Source organism: Meles meles, chromosome 5 (assembly GCF_922984935.1).
Source record: "Meles meles chromosome 5, mMelMel3.1 paternal haplotype, whole genome shotgun sequence".
NCBI lineage: Eukaryota > Metazoa > Chordata > Mammalia > Carnivora > Mustelidae > Meles > Meles meles.
The window spans coordinates 121883008-121900710 of record NC_060070.1 but is presented as its reverse complement, the minus strand read 5'-3'; the positions used below and the strand labels follow the sequence as shown (position 1 = coordinate 121900710).

Sequence of the window (17703 nt, the reverse complement as noted above, 5' to 3'; positions counted from 1 at the left end):
ACAAGGGAGAAAATGAAACGGAAAAGAACGTGCTTCTGCAGAATTGAGAGAAAGCCAGGGAAGGGCAATTGACACTTGCTGAGCTCTTGCTAACCGCCAGGCATTTTGATGGGCTCTTCTCCTAGTGATCTCTTTCAGGCCACGCAACATCTCGATCACATGTACATTATTGTTCTTACTTTTGAAATGGGGGAACTCTAACTTAATGGGCATAAGAGGATCCCATTAGTTAGTGAGACAGGATACGGCCGATTTCAAAGTTTATATTCTTTCTTCTATGCTGGAAGTTTTGAATTATATTCTGGATATAAGCAAGAAAAGAATTCACAAGTTTTGGATTATATTCTGGATATAAGCAAGAAAAGAATTCACAAGTGAAATTTTAAAAACACCCAGAAAAAACATTCCAATATTAACTCCACCAACCTAAACTAAAGAATAAGGCTGGAAATAAACACACACACACACACACACACACACTTCTATCCTCTGTCATATCCATATCTTTTTGAATGTAGCTTCTTCCTAGCTACAGAAAATTAATTTTTTCAGCAAGCCCAAGTAATTGAGCGTTAACTAAAGAACTACTAAGACTACTAAAGAAGTGTGAAGACACTTAGAGAAAGTGAAACCACCTTGTTCCACAAGTTTAGGCAAAGGAATTCCCGGTGATAGCTTTGCTGTGTGAAGAACACCCAGGCTGAGTAGAAACTATTCTCTTTGTACTGAGGAATAGCTGAATGGCAACTCTTTATACCTGCCATCTCTCCTAACCGCGCCGTCAGGCTTGGCTTACAGACTGGAACCGTGATGAAGGAGGAGGCCTATGGGAACCAGGAGGTGGCCAGTGAAGGGCACGTGTGCTGTGACAAGGTAGACAGGTCCATGAAAGGGAAAGTGTGGGCCGGGAAATATCTGGGCTTGTACCAACCAGGTAAGAAGGACAGAAAAAGAATGATAAAAATTATAGACAAGGCATAAAAATTACAGGAACTTTGTGGGATTTTGGAAACTTTGTGCCTTCTCCATTTTTACTATTTTTTAAAATTAATCTTGTCTGGGCGCCTGGGTGGCTCAGTGGATTAAGCCGCTGCCTTCGGCTCAGGTCATGATCTCAGGGTCCTGGGATGGAGCCCCGCATCGGGCTCTCTGCTCCGCAGGGAGCCTGCTTCCCTCTCTCTCTCTCTGCCTGCCTCTCTGCCTACTTGTGATCTCTCTCTCTGTCAAATGAATAAATAAAATCTTTCAAAAAAATTAAAAAAATTAATCTTGTCTGTTTTCTGATTGGGATTGACAATAATACCTTGAACATGGAGAAAAGTACAAAATTGCAAACGATTCTAATATTTTTACAGTTCCATTTATTCTTGGTGTTCCTGACATGACTGTAGACAATATTTTAGTAACTTCTGACCACAGAACATGGTATTTAAAGGTCAAAATTTTGATGAAGCAATTGTAGGACTCCCAAGATAAAATGAGACTGTGCTTTGAACCCACAAATGAAAAAGTTGCTGGCATTACACCATGTTAATTTCATTTTAGTTAAAATCAAAGTACAAAATTTTAAAATTATTTATATTTAAAATTATAAAATATCTATTCCAGAAGAGTAATTATTCAATAGGTGATACACATTAACTCCTGGACTCAGAAATCCAGTTACCTCTCATTTAATTTTCTATTTCCAAATATGGCATAAGTTTACAAACACACACATACATACACTTTTTATTAGGAAAATTCTAAATATACATAAAAGTTGGAAAAATTACAAAGACTACTTGAGCAACCTAGTTTCAACGTCTGTCAAGATTTTGCCATATTTGTTTCAATTATGTGTGTTTGTATGGGCATCTGAATCCATTTCAAAATAAATTCCTCATGGCATTTCATCTCTAAATGCCTTAGCATAAAGATGTCTTGCTATGTAATCACAGTATCATAATCATACTGAACAAAACTGAAAATAATTTTCTAATATCATTGATTACGCAGTCTATGTTCAAATTTCCCTATTTCCCTCCAAAATGTCTTTATATATGTTTTTCCCTGAATGTGTGGCCAAGAATTCCACTAAATCTGACTGCAGTGTTTCCTCTTCCCCCCCATCTTTTTTTACATTGTCTTTTTGAAGAGACCAAGCCAGTTGTCTTGCAGAATATTTCACATTCTGAATTTGTATGATCTTTTTTTTATGGTTTTCATTTGACTTATTCCTCTATCCAATATATTTTCTATAAACTAGAACTTTGAACTAAAGACTTGATTATATTCACTTGAAAGACTTTTGGCAATAGTTCTTCATAGGTGATGATCCACGTACCCTACTTTTCATCCCTCACGTATGAGGCATACATGATTACTGTCTTGTTATCCATTATTGATGAGGCCATGTTTGATCACTGAGTTTAAATGGTGACAGTCAAATCTCTCTCTTCTGTAGAGATATTTTCTCCCTTTTTTCGATAGCAAAGAACCTATGGACATGATACTTGGCCTTGATGTGACCCATCAGTTCCCGATCAACTGTTCTCCTAATGCTTTGTTGTTGTTGTTTTAGAGAGAGCGCATGAGTACAAGCAGAGTGGGGGAGGAGCAGAGGGAGAGGGGAAGAGAGAATCTTAAGGAGTCTCTACACTCAGCATGAGCCAGACACAAGACTCCCATCTCTCTACCCTGAGATCATGACCTGACCTGAAATCGAGAGTCAGACGCTTAACTGGCTGAACCACCCAGGCGCCCTCCTGATGGTTTTAACATCCGTGATGCCTCCCCTGAATCAGTGATCATATTAGAGTCACAAAACACTGATTTTCTAATTCTATTATTTCTTCTACATTTACTGGCTGGCAGTCATGTAAAAGGGAGAATTTTTCTTATCAATGAAACCATATTTCCTTCTGAAAAGTCACGATATATTCTTGTTTTCTTTAAGTATCAATTTTCCATGTCAGGAATTGTAATATCACACCCAGTGGAGGTAGAAAAGTTTTGTTGTTGTTGCTGCTTGTTTGTTTGTTTTATCTCTGTCTGGTTATTATTAGGGACTCATGGGGTTTATATATATATATACATATATGTATGTGTGTGTATATACACATACACTCGACATGTTTAAGTTGATTATAGTCACTTTTTGATGCTCAAGTTGCCCAATTTGGCCAATGGGAGCCCCTTCAAGCTAGCTGCTTTTTTCTTTTGGCATGCCCCTATTAGCCTTAGAACACTTCCTTGTTTACGGAAACAAGTTTGCTTTGTATTTTCCCTAACCCAACCTGAAATCAGTCACTTCTCTAAAAAGTTTCATTTCCTTTTATTGGGTATTTAGAAACTACTATCTGTGTCCTTAGGAAGCTCCTTGCTACCAGGTACCATTGCTTTCAGGTTCTTTCAGCCACTGGAATTGGAGATATATATATATTTATAAATCATTAATTAAAATTGACTTTTTTTTTAGAGAAAACGCACATACATGAGCAGGAGGAGGGGCAGATGGAGATGGAGAAGCAGGCTCCCCACTGAGCAGGGTGCCCAGCTTGGGGCTTGATCCTAGGACCCTGGAATCATGACCTGAGCCGAAGGCAGATGCCCAACCAACTGAGCCACCCAGGTGTCCCTAAAATTCATTTCTAATTAAAATTTAATATTAGTGTTTTTTTTTTAACTTTTTAAAAAAGATTTCATTTACTTGAGAGAGAGAGAGAGCACAGAGGAAGAGGGAGAAGCAGACTTCCTGCTGAGCAGAGAGACCAATGCAGGGCTTGATCCCAGGACACTGGGACCATGACCTGAGCTGAAGGCAGACTCTTAACCAACTAAGCCACTCGGGCTCCCTAATGTTATTGTTTCAATTTAGCTACTTTTTTCTTTCTTTTTGTACATTAAAAGTCTTGGCTCCTAAAAAAAAAGAAATCTTGGTTCCTAATTACATCAGTAATTACTGATTAGTTTTATCCCATAATATACATAACATAGTTTCAAAATAATAATACAATATTACTATTAACAATAAAACTACTGAATGACATTTAAGGTTTTTGGTAGTTCCTTCTGTTCTTAGAATATATTCCACTAAGAACATACAGTACTGTCTTCTAATATTAATTAAATTCTCTTCTCTGTGTGGTTTAGTTGTTTCTGTTTGTTTTACATTTTAGGGGTTTTTTGTTATTTTTATAAAAATTATAAGCATTAATGTGTTTCAAAAGTTAACATTCATTTTTATCCCTGTGTTCTCAAACCCATTCCTTCACGTTTATTCTCCACCCCATTTTTAAAAAATTTTTTTTATTTGTTTATTTACAGCATAACAGTGTTCATTGTTTTGGCATCACACCCAGTGCTCCATGCAGTACGTGCCCTCCCTATTACCCACCACCTGGTTGTTTTTCAGAGTCCATAGTCTCTCATGGTTCATCTCCCCTTCCAGTTTCCCTCAACTCCCTCTCCTCTCCATCTCCCCATGTCCTCCATGTTATTTGTTATGCTCCACAAATAAGTGAGACCATATGATACTTGGCTCTCTCTGCTTGACTTATTTCACTCAGCATAATCTCTTCCAGTCCTGTCCATGTTGCTACAAAAGTTGGGTATTCATCCTTTCTGATGGAGGCATAATACTCCATTGTGTATATGTACCACATCTTCCTTATCCATTCATCCGTTGAAGGACATCTTGGTTCTTTCCACAATTTGGCGACCGTAGCCATTGCTGCAATAAACATTGGGGTACAGATGGCCCTTCTTTTCACTACATCTGTATCTTTGGGGTAAATACCCAGTAGTGTAATTGCAGGGTCATAGGGAAGCTCTATTCTTAATTTCTTCAGGAATCTCCACACTGTTCTCCAAAGTGGCTGCACTAACTTGCATTCCCACCAACAGTGTAAGAGGGTTCCTCTTTCTCCACATCCTCTCCAACACACGTTGTTTCCTGTCTTGCTAATTTTGGCCATTCCGGGGGCACCTGGGTGGCTCAGTGGGTTAAAGCCTCTGCCTTCGCCTCAGGTCATGATCCCAGGGTCCTGGGATCGAGCCCCACATCGGGCTCTCTGCTCCACAGGGAGCCTGCTTCCTCCTCTCTCTCTGCCTGCCTCTCTGCCTAGTTGTGATTTCTCTCTGTCAAATAAATAAAAAAAAAAAAAAAAAAAAAAGAATTCCACAGATGTTTTAATGCCTAGTACGTTCCAGATAATAGGACAGGTGTTGGAAAGATGAGACAAAGCCTTGCCTTGTGGTAGAGAAGCAACAAAGGAAGACACACACACACACACCCATGCACACACACATAGCTAACTCTGACATATGGCAGAATGTTGTAGGGCCATATGGCAGAATGTGGCCTGGGACTAGGAAGGCTTCTCAGAGGTGACATTTAATTTGGACTCGGGGGAGGACAGGTAAAATTTCGACTTGTTGTCAGAGAAATGCAGGTCCAGCACAGAAAATAGTCGTAAAGACAGGGAAGTGTAAACATATCTTGAGGGTTTTGTGTGACTTAGCATTGACTGTTTTCAGGAGAGCTACTAGAAATAAGGTTAAAAATGTAGATGGGGGACAATTTGAGAAGGATCTTCTTCACCCTGCTGAAAATAGAGCACGCATAGGAATTTAAAGCTGGAGGAAGAAAAAAACGGAAATATTCTAAAAGCCCCAGGAGAAAAAAACAACAGATCACACACAAATTTCAGGACTCCAAATATCTTTTGGCTTCTCAATAAAACACTAGAAGCTAAAAGGGGAAATGAGGAGCGCCTGGGTGGCTCAGTGGTTTAAGCCTCTGCCTTCGGCTCAGGTCATGATCCCAGGGTCCTGGGATCGAGCCCTGCATCAGGCTCTCTGCTCAGTGAGGAGCCTGTTTCTCCCTCTCTCTCTGCCTACTTGTGACCTCTCTCTCTGTCAAATAAATAAATAAAATATTTTTTAAAAAAAATAAAAATAAAAGGGGAAATGACCTCGAAATTCTGACAGAAATTATTTTGAATCTTGAATTGTATGCCCAACTGCTCTCATTCAAGTATAAGAATAGAAAAAAATACATTTTCTCAAATGAAAAGCATAAAAATTTGCCTCGTATGCACTCTTTCTTAGGAAGCTAAAGGAGAATGTGTCTTCTTAAAATAAGGCATTAGACCACAGAAGGGTAATTACTGGATTTAAGAAACAGAAGCCGCCACACAGAGGACAGGTAAATCCTGACAAGGACCATGAGGGGTGATCCCAGGATGGCAGCTGTGTCGCTGAGGGCAGCGAGTAAAGAAGACAGAAGGTGGCGGGAGAGTTTTATGGCAATAAAATGGGCTGATTGTATTGTGAGGAAATTTGTGCTTCAGTAATAAGCGCAAACAAAGCCAAGCAATGAGAAAGCAAGACCATTATTCACTCCAGGGAAAACAAAAGTCGTCTAGGGAAGGAAGAGCGTGTCTCACTCTGTGGCTCACTCTATGGTTTGGCTCTGAATGGCTCTCACGTGGTCAAGATAATATAAACACTGAACATCCACGAGCCACAGCGACAATGACAATAACACTGTATTAAAGGCTACGGCCACGGGAAGAGGGCATGCGTAATATGAGATGAAAATCCTCGTCTTCCACGGTGGGAGGTAAAGAGAGAAAGCCTAAAGCTGAAAAATCAAGATGGAGCAACACAAACATGCTATTTTGAGACAGGAGCTAATTCCAACAGAATTGGTTCAAAACATTGGAAGTTACCACCTCTTGGTGGGGGAGGGGGCAGGACATGGTAGGAGAGGCCCCTGGAGACTGGATGTTTCGGGGAGATCTCCTAGAACTATTCACCTGTTTAAACGATGTGCATGGTTAACCGGCCAGGAGCCTCCGCGCAGCTGGTCGACCCGAACTCCACGGGAGCAGGTGGGCAGCGGCCCTGGCCAGGGACCCTCCAGCGGACCCAGCGGGACAGCAGCGGCTCTAAAGCCGGCACAGGCACAGGGAGGCAAGCCAGAGGAGTCAGGATGAATGAAGCACAGAAGCAGACAGCGCCAAACAGCCGGCGGTAGGCGGTTCGCGTTTACGAGTGGGGCCGCATTTCTTTCTCCCACCGTGGCTGACTTGGCAGAAATCAGTCGAATTCAGTATAAAATGGAATACAGTGAAGTATTAATCAGCAAACGAGGGTTCCAGAAAAATTAAAGGTAGCGCCACCAGATGTTAACCTGGAACAAGGATTCCGAGGGGTCCCACACGCTAGTGTCATCATGCCGGTTCCGGAGAGGGCCCGGCGGTTGTAGCAGGCAATAACGAACACACTCCACGTCCAGACCTGAGTCCCTCAACTCCCTTTAAACCTCTGGCACCGGGGCGCCTGGGTGACTCAGTCGGTTGAGCGGCTGCCATCCCTTCAGTTCAGGATCTTGGGGTCCTGGGATCCAGTCTGCATGGGACTCCCTGTTCGGCGGGGGTTCTGCTTCTCCCTCTTCCTCTGCCCCTCCTCCAGCCTGTGCGCTCTCTCTCGCTCTCTCTCTCTCTCTTGCTCACTCTCTCTCAAAGAAATAAGTAAAATCTTTAAAGAAAAAAAAAAGCCCTCTGGCGCCAAAAAACGCCACCTTATATACTGACACCAAGTGAAAGACCACTAGATTTTCGGGATTTAGAAAGACCTCCCACAACCCATTTAAAATGAAGAAATCTGTGCAGTTGGTGGCCCAAAAAGAGAGCGTTCTGTGACTGAGAAAATGCTGTTCTCCAAAATGGACCGTTGGTCAGGGATGACCCCCTGCATGGCCTGTCACAGAGAGATACAGCCATTGTGGGAACCTCAGAGGACAGGATGCTTGGACATGCAGCTTCGTGAAGACAACAGATAATCAAACTAACTAGACCTCTACAGCTTCTAGAAGAGGAGAACAAAGGACATGTTCCATGACTGTCGGGGTCTGGCTGCTTAGCACCGGCTCTGGTTTCACCACTAGAGGTAACCTCGGCTCTCAGAAATATGGTCTCAACAGCTGGAAATAGGAAGAATGTGCAAGAAATAAATAAATAAACTAGGGGTATGACATGACTTTGTTAAAAATTAAAATTATTCCATATTGGGGCACCTGGGTGGCTCAGTGGGTTAAAGCCTCTGCTTTCGGCTCAGGTCACGATCCTGGGGTCCTGGGATCAAGCCTCACATCGGGCTCTCTGCTCAGTGGGGAACCTGCTTCCTCCTCTCTCTCTGCCTGCCTCTCTGCCTACTTGTGATCTCTGTCTGTCAAATAAATAAATAAATATCTTTTAAAAAATTATTCCATATCATCCGAGGAAAATGAAAGCATTCATTCAAAAAGATATGTGCACCCCCATGTTCACTGAGCACTGTTGATAATGGCAAAGATAGGGGAATTACCTGAGTGTCTGTTGATGGGTGAATGGAGCGAGAAACTGTGGTACATATGAAATGGAATATTACTTAGCTGTAAAAAAAAAAAAAAAGATTGAAATCTTGCCATTCGCGACACTACGGATGCATTTCTGGGGTATTATATGAAGTGACCTAAGTCAGAGAAAGACGAATACCATACAACTTCATTTATACTGGAATCTAAATTTATTTAGAACCCTACACATTCATAAATACAGGGGACAGATTGGAGGTTGTCAGGAGGAGGTGAGTAGGGGAGAAATGAGTGAAGGGGGCCAAAAGGCAAAAAGAAAGAAAAAGAATAGTAAGCAGATGAACAAAACTGCAGCCCTGTGAAAGGGAAGGAACAAAGTTCTGGGTAAAGCAGCATTACTAAACTCTCCTTCTGTGAGCTTAGGAGTCTGTTCTGCTCTTGGGATAATCGTGCTTCTTTCTTACTGAATCACTCATTCCTCAGAGCTCTGCCTGTCGATCTTCATTAATAATATCATGGTTTCCCTGTCACCTCCTAAAGTAGGACTCCAGCCCTCTCCTTCAGGCACTCTATCAGATCTCTCATTCTGTTTAATTTTCCTAATAGGACTTCTCACAAAGTGCAGGCCTCATATTTCTCATTAAACATGCCTTTTTAAAAAGTTTTTATCCATTTATTTGACACAGAGAGACAGACAGAAAGGCAGGCCGTGGGGCGGGTGGGGGGGGCTGCAGGCTCCCTGCTGAGCAGAGAGCCCAATGTGGGGCTCGATCCCAGGACCACGGGATCATGACCTGAACCGAAGGCAGAGGCTTAACCCACTGAGCTACCCAGACACCCCTAAATATGCTAAATATTGTATGTTTACCTCACTAAGGATAACCTTTTGGAGGTAGAGCTATGTCTGGCCTTTTCACTCCTGCCCCAAACCCCCGCCAAAAGCATTTACAAGAGGTGCTCACTGAGTATCTGATTGGACAGATTGATGCATAAATGAGTCAAAGGAGTCGCAAGTCACTTGACTACAATGGACATGTTTCATTAAACATAAATTAGACCTTTGAGTATTTTCTCAAGCTTTCTTTGGAACACTACATGGACGTTCTTAATATTAGGAAGTCAAAATGAATAGTTGCATTCAGCTCTTAGTTTTCTGAAAATTCTGGATGTCCATATCTGCTCTGCTTCCTCCTGGTTCCTGCAGTGGGTCATTCATTGATCTGCATTAAACCTGTTAAAACACAAAGGGCATGGCCTTTGGAGTCAGACTTGAATTCTATTCCCTGCTCTGGCACTCACAGTCATGCTGCTTTGAACAAGTAACTGAATTTGTTCAAGCCTCAGTTTCCTCTTATTTAAAAATGGAATGATATTGGTATCTACCAAATGGGATTACTTGGGGTTAGAAGATGCAATGTATGTGTACTCTATGATACACAGCATGAACAGGGTATTGTGTGGGGAGAAAAAGAGAGAGAAAGAAAGGATCAGCAAAAGGAATTTGGAGACCGCCCATGCAGAATACTCTTTCAGAGAGAATGACTGGGAGGAACTTGCTGGGGTGGGGATGCTGGGTTATAGGACAAAGAGGAGATTTGATGTTCTCGATATATGAGAGATATGATATGCTCATCATTTGTAGAGGGAACCCTGCAAAGAGGGAAAGTTTGAAAATACAGAAGAGGAGGTACCTATTGAAAATCTATTCTAAAAGACACAGAAAGAGATCAGATCAAGAATATAGCATTCTTGGGGCGCCTGGGTGGCTCAGTGGGTTAGGCCTCTGCCTTCGGCTCAGGTCATGATCTCGGGGTCCTGGGATCGAGCCCCACATGGGGCTCTGTGCTCAGCAGGGAGCCTGCTTCCCCCCCCCCCCCTGCCTGCCTCTCTATCTACTTGTGATCTCTCTATATGTATCAAATAAATAAAATCTTTAAAAAAAAAGAATATAGCATTCTTCACAGAACTAGAACAAATAGTCCTAAAATTTGTAAGGAACCACAAATGACCCCTAATAGGCAAAGCATTCCTGAACAAGAGAAACAAAACTGGAGGCATCACGATTCCAGACTTCAAGCTGTATTACAAAGCTATCAGGATGCCTAGCTGACTCAGTCATTAAGTGTCTGCCTTGGGCTCAGGTCATGATCACAGGGCCCTGAGATTGAGCCACCCGGCGCCCCTCGCATTGGGCTCCCTGTCCTGCTCAGCAGGAGGCCTGCTTCTCCCTCTCCCACTCCTCCTGCTTGTGTTCTCTTTCTCACTATGTCTCTCTCTGTCAAATAAATAAAATCTTTTTTAAAAAGCTGTAATCATTAAGACAGTATGGTACTGGCAAAAAACAGACACATAGATCAATGGAACAGAATAGAGACCCCAGAAACGGACCTTCAACTCTATGGTCAACTAATTTTCAACAAAGCAGGAAAGAAAATCCAATGGAAAAAATACAGTCTCTTCAAATGGTGTTGGAAAAAGTGGACAGCCACATGTGGAAGAATGAAACTGGGCCACTTTCTTACACCACACACAAAAATAGACTCAAAATGGATGAAAGGCCTACACGTGAGACAGGAAACCATCAAAATTCTAGAGGAGAACACAGGCAGCAACAACTTCTTTGACCTCAGCCACAGCAACTTATTAGACAAGTCACAGGAGGCTAGGGAAACAAAAGCAAAAATGAACAAATGGGACTTCATCAAGATAAAAAGCTTCTGCACAGCAAAGGAAACAATCGACAAAACTGACAGAATGGGAGAAGATATTTGCAAACGACACATCTGATAAAGGGGTAGTGTCCCAAATCTGTAAAGAATTTACCAAACTCAGCACCCAAAAAATAAATAATCCAGTTAAGAAATGGACAGAAGACATGAATAGACACTTTTCCAAAGAAAACATCCAGATGACTAACAGACACATGATGATACTCAACATCACTGAACATCAGGGAAATACAAATCGAAACCATGATGAGATACCACCTCACACCTGCCAGAATGGCTAAAATTAACCACATAAGGCAGACACTTAACAAGCTAGGCCACCCAGATGCCCCCATAAGTGACTCTTAATGATAGGGAATACTGAGTGTTGATGGAGGGAGGTATGTGGGGGATGGGCTAGATGGGTGATAGGTATTAAGGAGGGCACTTATGATGAAACTTGGTGTCGTATGTAAGTGATGAATCACTGAATTCTACTCCATAAATCAATATGGCATTGTATGTTAACTAATGAAATTTAAATAAAATTTAAAAAAGAAAAAAAGAATATAGGAGAAAAAAATTTTTAATGGGCGACTGTTTACTTGAAACTAGAAGAAAATGTGATTTTGAAGGCAAATACATAAACCTAATTATGGAATTGTTCCTAGAAGTTTCAGTGACTTCTGTGTAATATAATCATAGTGAAGAAAACGCACTTCTGACCAAAGGAAACACTTTTAATGACCTTAGTAAACACAGGACAGAGATCAGAGAAACATTTTTTCCAAGGATGATCAAGTTAACTTTTAAGCAAAAGATCAGCAGAGATCGGGGCATGTTGAGGACAAACATATCTTTAGGTATCTTCTGAGAACCAACCCATTCTTCTTTCTCTGAGCATGATCTAACCCCTCTCCTCAGAGGAGTTTGTACTATGGATCTTGTGCCTCTGGTCATGGTATATCGGACTGAGATGGACACCTGCCCCAAGTTTGGGCATTCATTTGTTTTTCCAAGAATTTAAAATTGTGACTGGGAGATAGTGTCGATGGGTGGGTAGAGCTGAGATGATGTACAAACTTAACAGCTGCAGGTGGATATGTTGCTGAAAAGGATAGTCCTCAGAGCCAGAATAATATGGCTAATGCAGCTAACATGCAGAGGGACAACACAGGCCATGTAGCCCAGACAGAGAGCAAGGAAAGCTGCTCTAGATTCTGCTGGCTTTTCAGTTCTGAATTCTGTTCCCTGCAAAGCTTGGCTAAAACACATCCCTGGGTTCAGGACACCACTCCTGTGTCTTTATTGTAAATATCCTCTCCTTATAGCTGTGATCGTTTTAAGAGGGTTTTGTTACTGTCAAACAAAAGCCTTGAGTAGGATGATACTCCCCCACTTCCATCAGGGTCTTCTTCTGGCCATTCTTTGAACTTATTCTCTTTTGGGAAATCCAGTGTCTTCATGATCTCTTGCTTGCTTTCTTCTGTAGGACCAAATGCTCACAATGCCAAACCCCATCTTGTCCCTGCTTACTTGTATCTTCCTCAACCTCTATTCCTGAAAAGACTGGTTCTTCAAAAAGCTTTCCTGGACCAATCTGACCTTAGGGATTCCCCCTCTTCCAATAGCATCAGGGTAGGTCAGTGGGTCCCAGTTATCAGACCACAGTCTAAGTCCAGAGTGGCTGCATCAGCATCATCTAGAGCTTGTTAAAAATTGCAGACTGCTACCGCTCTCCCCAACCCCCAAGATTCTAATTCGGTAGATCTGGGTGAAGCCTACACTTTTCAAAAGGCTCCTGTGATTCTCACGTACATTTCATTTTTGAAAACTGCTAAGAGATATCCACCTGAACTCTCTCTAAACATGTGACCAAGTCTTCTACTGCTATGATTGACCCCAGGTTAAGGAAGTAACCATCGTATCCAAGCCTTGGACCTCTCTTCATCATGCCTGGGACTCTAGGGGCTGCAGAAAAAGGAGATGACATCGTAGATCATGGCCGTCTACCTATGGCCTCTTCATTATGGTGTTAACATAGACAAGAGTACAATTCTTGTGAACCTTTCCTCTCCTGAAAACTCCTTTGGGGGTAAATCTAAATTCAGAAGGTAAATTTCGTGAAGTCTTTGTGAAATGGCCCGTTCACAACTAACACACAATGAATTATTCAAGTGGAACAAGACATAGCTGAACAGGCCTGAGGATGGCTGCCAGTCCCCAGTATAAAATAATACTGTTTGATGGTCATCACCTGAAACTCCCCCTTCTAGGTTCCTAGCACTCCTCACACCCTGGGAGAATTGGCCAAGACCTGGCAGGAAGGATACAGTACAAACACCAATAAAAAATTTACTGCTGCTAGCCAGAGCTTTGGGTAGAGCAAAAAAAGAGTGTGTGTGTGTGTGTGTGCGCACATGCGCTGGGGATGGGAAGGGGAGCTAGTTGCTGCCCCACAAATCGTGTGATGAGTACCAGGTCTAAGAGAGGAGACCCATGGCACAGGGTTTGATCCCATCCAAAGTCAGTGCCGTAGGGATATACTTAGTAGGCAGAAGCACTGAGTATGCAAGGGCTGTCAGAAACTTGCAAGGAATCCATAGAGCATCTCCCACAATCTTTCGTTCTCAGAAGGTTCATTACCTAAAGTGGTAAAAAGCATATGAACAAGGTTGTTCGAGCTCACAGTGCTGGGATCCTATCTCTGATCGCCCACTTCCCAAAACCTCACCCCCTCATCACCTCTGCTCTTCTATTCTCTCTGCTACTTGTCTATGTTACCCTTCCCTGACCCCAGTGCTCCCCAAGGAATGATCTTCCACCCCATCCTGTTCAGAGCCACCCACTCTCCTGCCCCCAGAAGCTCGGGGCCTCTGTACCTGTGGGCTCTGGACAAGCATGTGCCTCTGATGATGAGGAAGGTGCCCACAAGGAAGCCCAGCAGGCCGAGAGCCAGGCCGAGGGCGCAGATCAGAGTCTCGGTGGTGTCTGGCACTGGGATAGGCACCTGGGGCTCTTGGGGGAGAAACGAAGGGTTGGTGAAAGGATTCCAGAGTAAAGGAAACATGGGTCTGTGGAGAGCGAGCTGGGGAGGGGCTCCTACCCCAGTGTTTCAGAAGTGGTTCATCCAGGCCCCAGTGCTCCACCTTGCAGTCATACATGTCGTCTGCAGAGGGCACGAAGGTCAGGTAGCAGAACTTGCGGAACAGATGGTCGGGCTGGGAATAGAAGCTGGTCTGGGCCACCCCCTCGCTGACGATTTGACCGTTGCGCAGCCAGGTGATATTGATCACGGGAGGGAAGATGTTGTCCACCATGCAGATGAGGACGTTGGGCTGCCCCAGCTCCACTCGGAACCTGGGGAGTACCGTCACCCTCGGAGGCACTAGGAGGAATGAGGCCCTGAATCCCAAAGGTTCATCCCTGCAGCTGTGCCTAATTAGGACTGGGATTGAGGGACGTTTCCTCTTATTTAGGCATTTGCAGGCAGGGGATGCTCTGGAACAGAACAGCCGGGGTGGGGGTGGGGAGCAGAGGGAGAAGAGGCTGAGGAGGGTCATGGGGACACCAGGGACTCCTATGTCTGACAGGTCCCTAAGGGGGTGTCCAGGTGGAAGTGTCAGTCCTCAAGAGGGAAGAGGAGGAAGAGGGTGCTGAAAGGGTCTGGGAAGTTCTAGAGCCTCTTGGAAAAGAAAGGGGCTGAATACAACAGTCACAGAGGCTGAGAGAGGGGTGTGTCAGAGTAGATGGGGGCCTGTGAGGTGGGAAGAAGCTTCTCTGGACCTCCCCTGGGAGGGGAGGGCGCGAGGAAAGGAAAGGCAGATACCGTTGGTGGCTCTGGTGCGGTTGGAGCGTTCCACCAAGACATCCAGATGGGCTTTGATCACCGCGATGCTGGCCAGCCCGTTCTGTGGGTCAAAGTGGGCCAAGTTGCCAAACTCAGGCAAACGCCACACGGCCTCCTTCTTCTTCAGCTCCACAGAGAACAGCTGTTCCCCATCAAATTCATAAGCAAACTGTCCTGAGGCACCATAAGACTGGTAGAAAGCTGGTCCATAGGAGCCCATGTGATCAGCTGAATCCAGTGAGTTCAGGGTCAGAGACAGAAAAGAAAACGTATCAGTCTCATTGAGAGCATGCGATATGTTGAATCTCTGAGCCTATGCCCCAGGCTGGGTTCTCTGTGGGGACAGAATTGACTTGTTGAGCTGTTTCTTGGAGAGTGGAAAGGTTGCTGGGCGGTCGAAGGGAGAGGACAGAGGGAAACAGGCCCCGGCCCAACACAATGACAGGAACAGAGACATGAGTGCGGTGTGGCATACCAGGTCGGGAAGAAGAGAGGCCACCTGGAATCATGCTTGGGATCCCCAAAGTTAAATGTTAGCCATGGCCGTAAGCTCTAGTTGTGCTATGAGGTCCTGTGTGTGAGATGAGCAGTGGGGGGGCAGGGGATGAGGGAAGACGATTAAGGATGGGAGCATAATGGAGCTTGGGGCACAGACACACAGTGTGGGTAGGCGTGAGGGGAGAAGAGGTGATGGCTGACAGAAGTAAGAATTAAGATCTGTGACAGAGACCAACCAGATAGGAAAAGGCAGCCTGAGGTATGACAGAGAGCTGGAAAAGGAGCCTAAAGTTCAAGTCAGGTTTATGCCCCAACTCTTTCACCTCAGATTATGATCAAACATGTCTCTTTCCATAACTGAGGCTCAGTTTTTGTTGGAAATTTGGGTTACATTTTAACTGGTAAGGGACCTTTAGAATTCTATGAAATTGTATGTTCAACTGCCATTAAGGGACTACTATGTGCCCAGCACAATGCTAGGCCCCAGAGAAATACAGATGAACCGGCTGTAGGTCCGTCACATAAGGAGCTCATGTCTAGAGCAGGAAAAGGCAGATAAACAGTTAACTATCCACATGGTGATAAATACTGCAATAAAACTGGATTTGAATGGACACACTCCAAGCCAGGAAGTGTCAGAGAAATCACTGTGCTGGGCAGCAGTAGAATGGAGGTCTGGGTCTCAAAAGGAAGGAAGGAACCGGGGAGGCACCTGAACCTAGAAAAGTTTGAACCTGCAGCTGGCGTGGCTGGACTGGGCTGACCTGTATATTTTAGGTTTGCAATGGACATGATAGACGCGAGAGAGATTGGGGTTCTCTTGGTAAAGGAAGTTGACCATAAACCAGAGAAGAACAATTTATGTTCTATACCGTCTCTCACGTAACCGTAAATCTCCTCTCCTCACCCAATCCCTCCCAGCACTCACCCTTGATGGCCCCAATTTCCTGGGGGCTCAGGAGGCTCATCAAGGTGTAGAGTCCCAGGACTAGTCCCCCACTGAGAACCATTGCCCTGGTCATTTAAGTAATTCTCGGTGTGGGGCCAGTGGAGGAGGTAAACAGAAAGAGGAAGGAAACAGATTCTAGGATGGGGAAGACCCCTGCTATATTCAGCCAATCACAGACATTCTCTGAGTTCATGCAGCTGTTGCTGGGTAAAGAAGTAAGGAGCCTAGGTGGAAGGTGAAAGAATGAGCTGGACCCTCATTGCACCAGGGAAGCCTGGCCCACAGAAGAGTCAAGAGGGTTTCTGTCTGGGAGGTGGCAGGGGCTTAAATCAGCCATTACTACAAACTCCAAGAAGAGGCCCCCTGAAGGGAGAGAAAAGGTCATCAGAGAACCACACAACTGAGCTCAAACAAAATCTCTATCTTGGTCTGGAGTGTAGAGAATCCCAGTCTCCCTATAAGTTTCTGCAGACATATTTGAGACAAATAATAATATAAACTGTACTTAGAAACTTTTAAAAAGAGATCATGGATACACAGTGAATTAAAATCCTTTTTTAAAAAAACCCTTTAAATCACTTTGGAAAACATTATTTCATTGTGTTAGAAAAAAATGTGTAATTGTGAGAGATGTTCAGAATAAGGAAGAACTGTAAGGAGCCTCAGTGGACTGTTCTAAGGAGGGCAGAGGGTGCAGGATAACCTCCATTTGTCCCTCTGGGCCCCCTGGGCACCCTTCTCCATGCTGCCTGCAGGTTGACCCATGTGGACAGCATCTCCCTACCCTATGGTTTCTGGTTGGGTTCAGCCAATGGAAGGCAGGGACAGAATTTGGTCCAATACGAAAAATATATACAAAGCTAACCATCTCTCCAGATAAGGAAAAGTCTAACCAGATATCTGAAAGAGCATGAAATAAATGATTTTCAGCTTGGAAGGGAAGCAAGACATCATCTGAGTCTATGGTTCCAAATCTGTTTACACAGAAGAATCACCTGGGGAGATTCCTGGGGCACCTGGATGGCTCAGTCAGTTAAACATCTGACTTGATTTTGACTCAGATCATGATCTCAGGGTCATGAGATCAAGCCCTGAGTCATGCAGAGCACAGAGCCTCCTTGGGATTTCTCTCCTTCTCCCTCTGCCCCTCCCCCTTCTCGCTTTCTTAAAAAATAATACAATTTAAAAAAAATACAGATTCCTGGGTTCCATCCTGACCTGAGTTAAAGTAGCCTTTTCAAGGGTAGAACCAGGAGACCTGGGTTAGTAGCATGCTCCCTAAGTAAGCACCATCACAGCTAAAAAGGACTATGCTTTCAGAAGAGAGTCTGCAGAAGGATCTTACAATCTTACA

At 43.9% G+C, this 17703-nt stretch overlaps 1 protein-coding gene and 1 pseudogene across 2 annotated transcripts; one reads left to right on the top strand and one right to left on the bottom strand.

Annotated features, from left to right (window-relative positions):
* Positions 1–810: 810 nt before the first annotated feature.
* Positions 811–7890, top strand: LOC123942208 (annotated as a pseudogene).
* Positions 7891–9515: 1625 nt separating this feature from the next.
* Positions 9516–16440, bottom strand: LOC123941659 (HLA class II histocompatibility antigen, DO alpha chain). Of its 2 annotated transcripts, none has more exons than XM_046005072.1 (5): positions 16329–16440; positions 14882–15130; positions 14159–14440; positions 13935–14070; positions 9516–9575 (listed from the first exon to the last, which is right to left on the bottom strand). In XM_046005072.1, exons 1-5 carry the CDS (start codon positions 16420–16422, stop codon positions 9557–9559), a joined length of 780 nt encoding a protein of 259 aa, XP_045861028.1. In that variant the 5' UTR covers positions 16423–16440; the 3' UTR covers positions 9516–9556. The 2 variants fall into 2 exon arrangements, with proteins under 2 accessions (XP_045861028.1, XP_045861030.1); XM_046005074.1 differs by lacking the exon at positions 9516–9575 and adding an exon at positions 11775–13698.
* Positions 16441–17703: the final 1263 nt, after the last annotated feature.

Coding starts and splice junctions, on each gene's coding strand:
- LOC123941659 (XM_046005072.1), bottom strand. CDS start 16,422: ATGACCAGGGCAATGGTTCTCAGTGGGGGACTAGTCCTGGGACTCTAC. Junction 15,131..16,328: donor GGAAATTGGGGCCATCAAGG/GTGAGTGCTGGG, acceptor CACTGGATTCAG/CTGATCACATGGGCTCCTAT. Junction 14,441..14,881: donor CCGCACCAGAGCCACCAACG/GTATCTGCCTTT, acceptor CATTCCTCCTAG/TGCCTCCGAGGGTGACGGTA.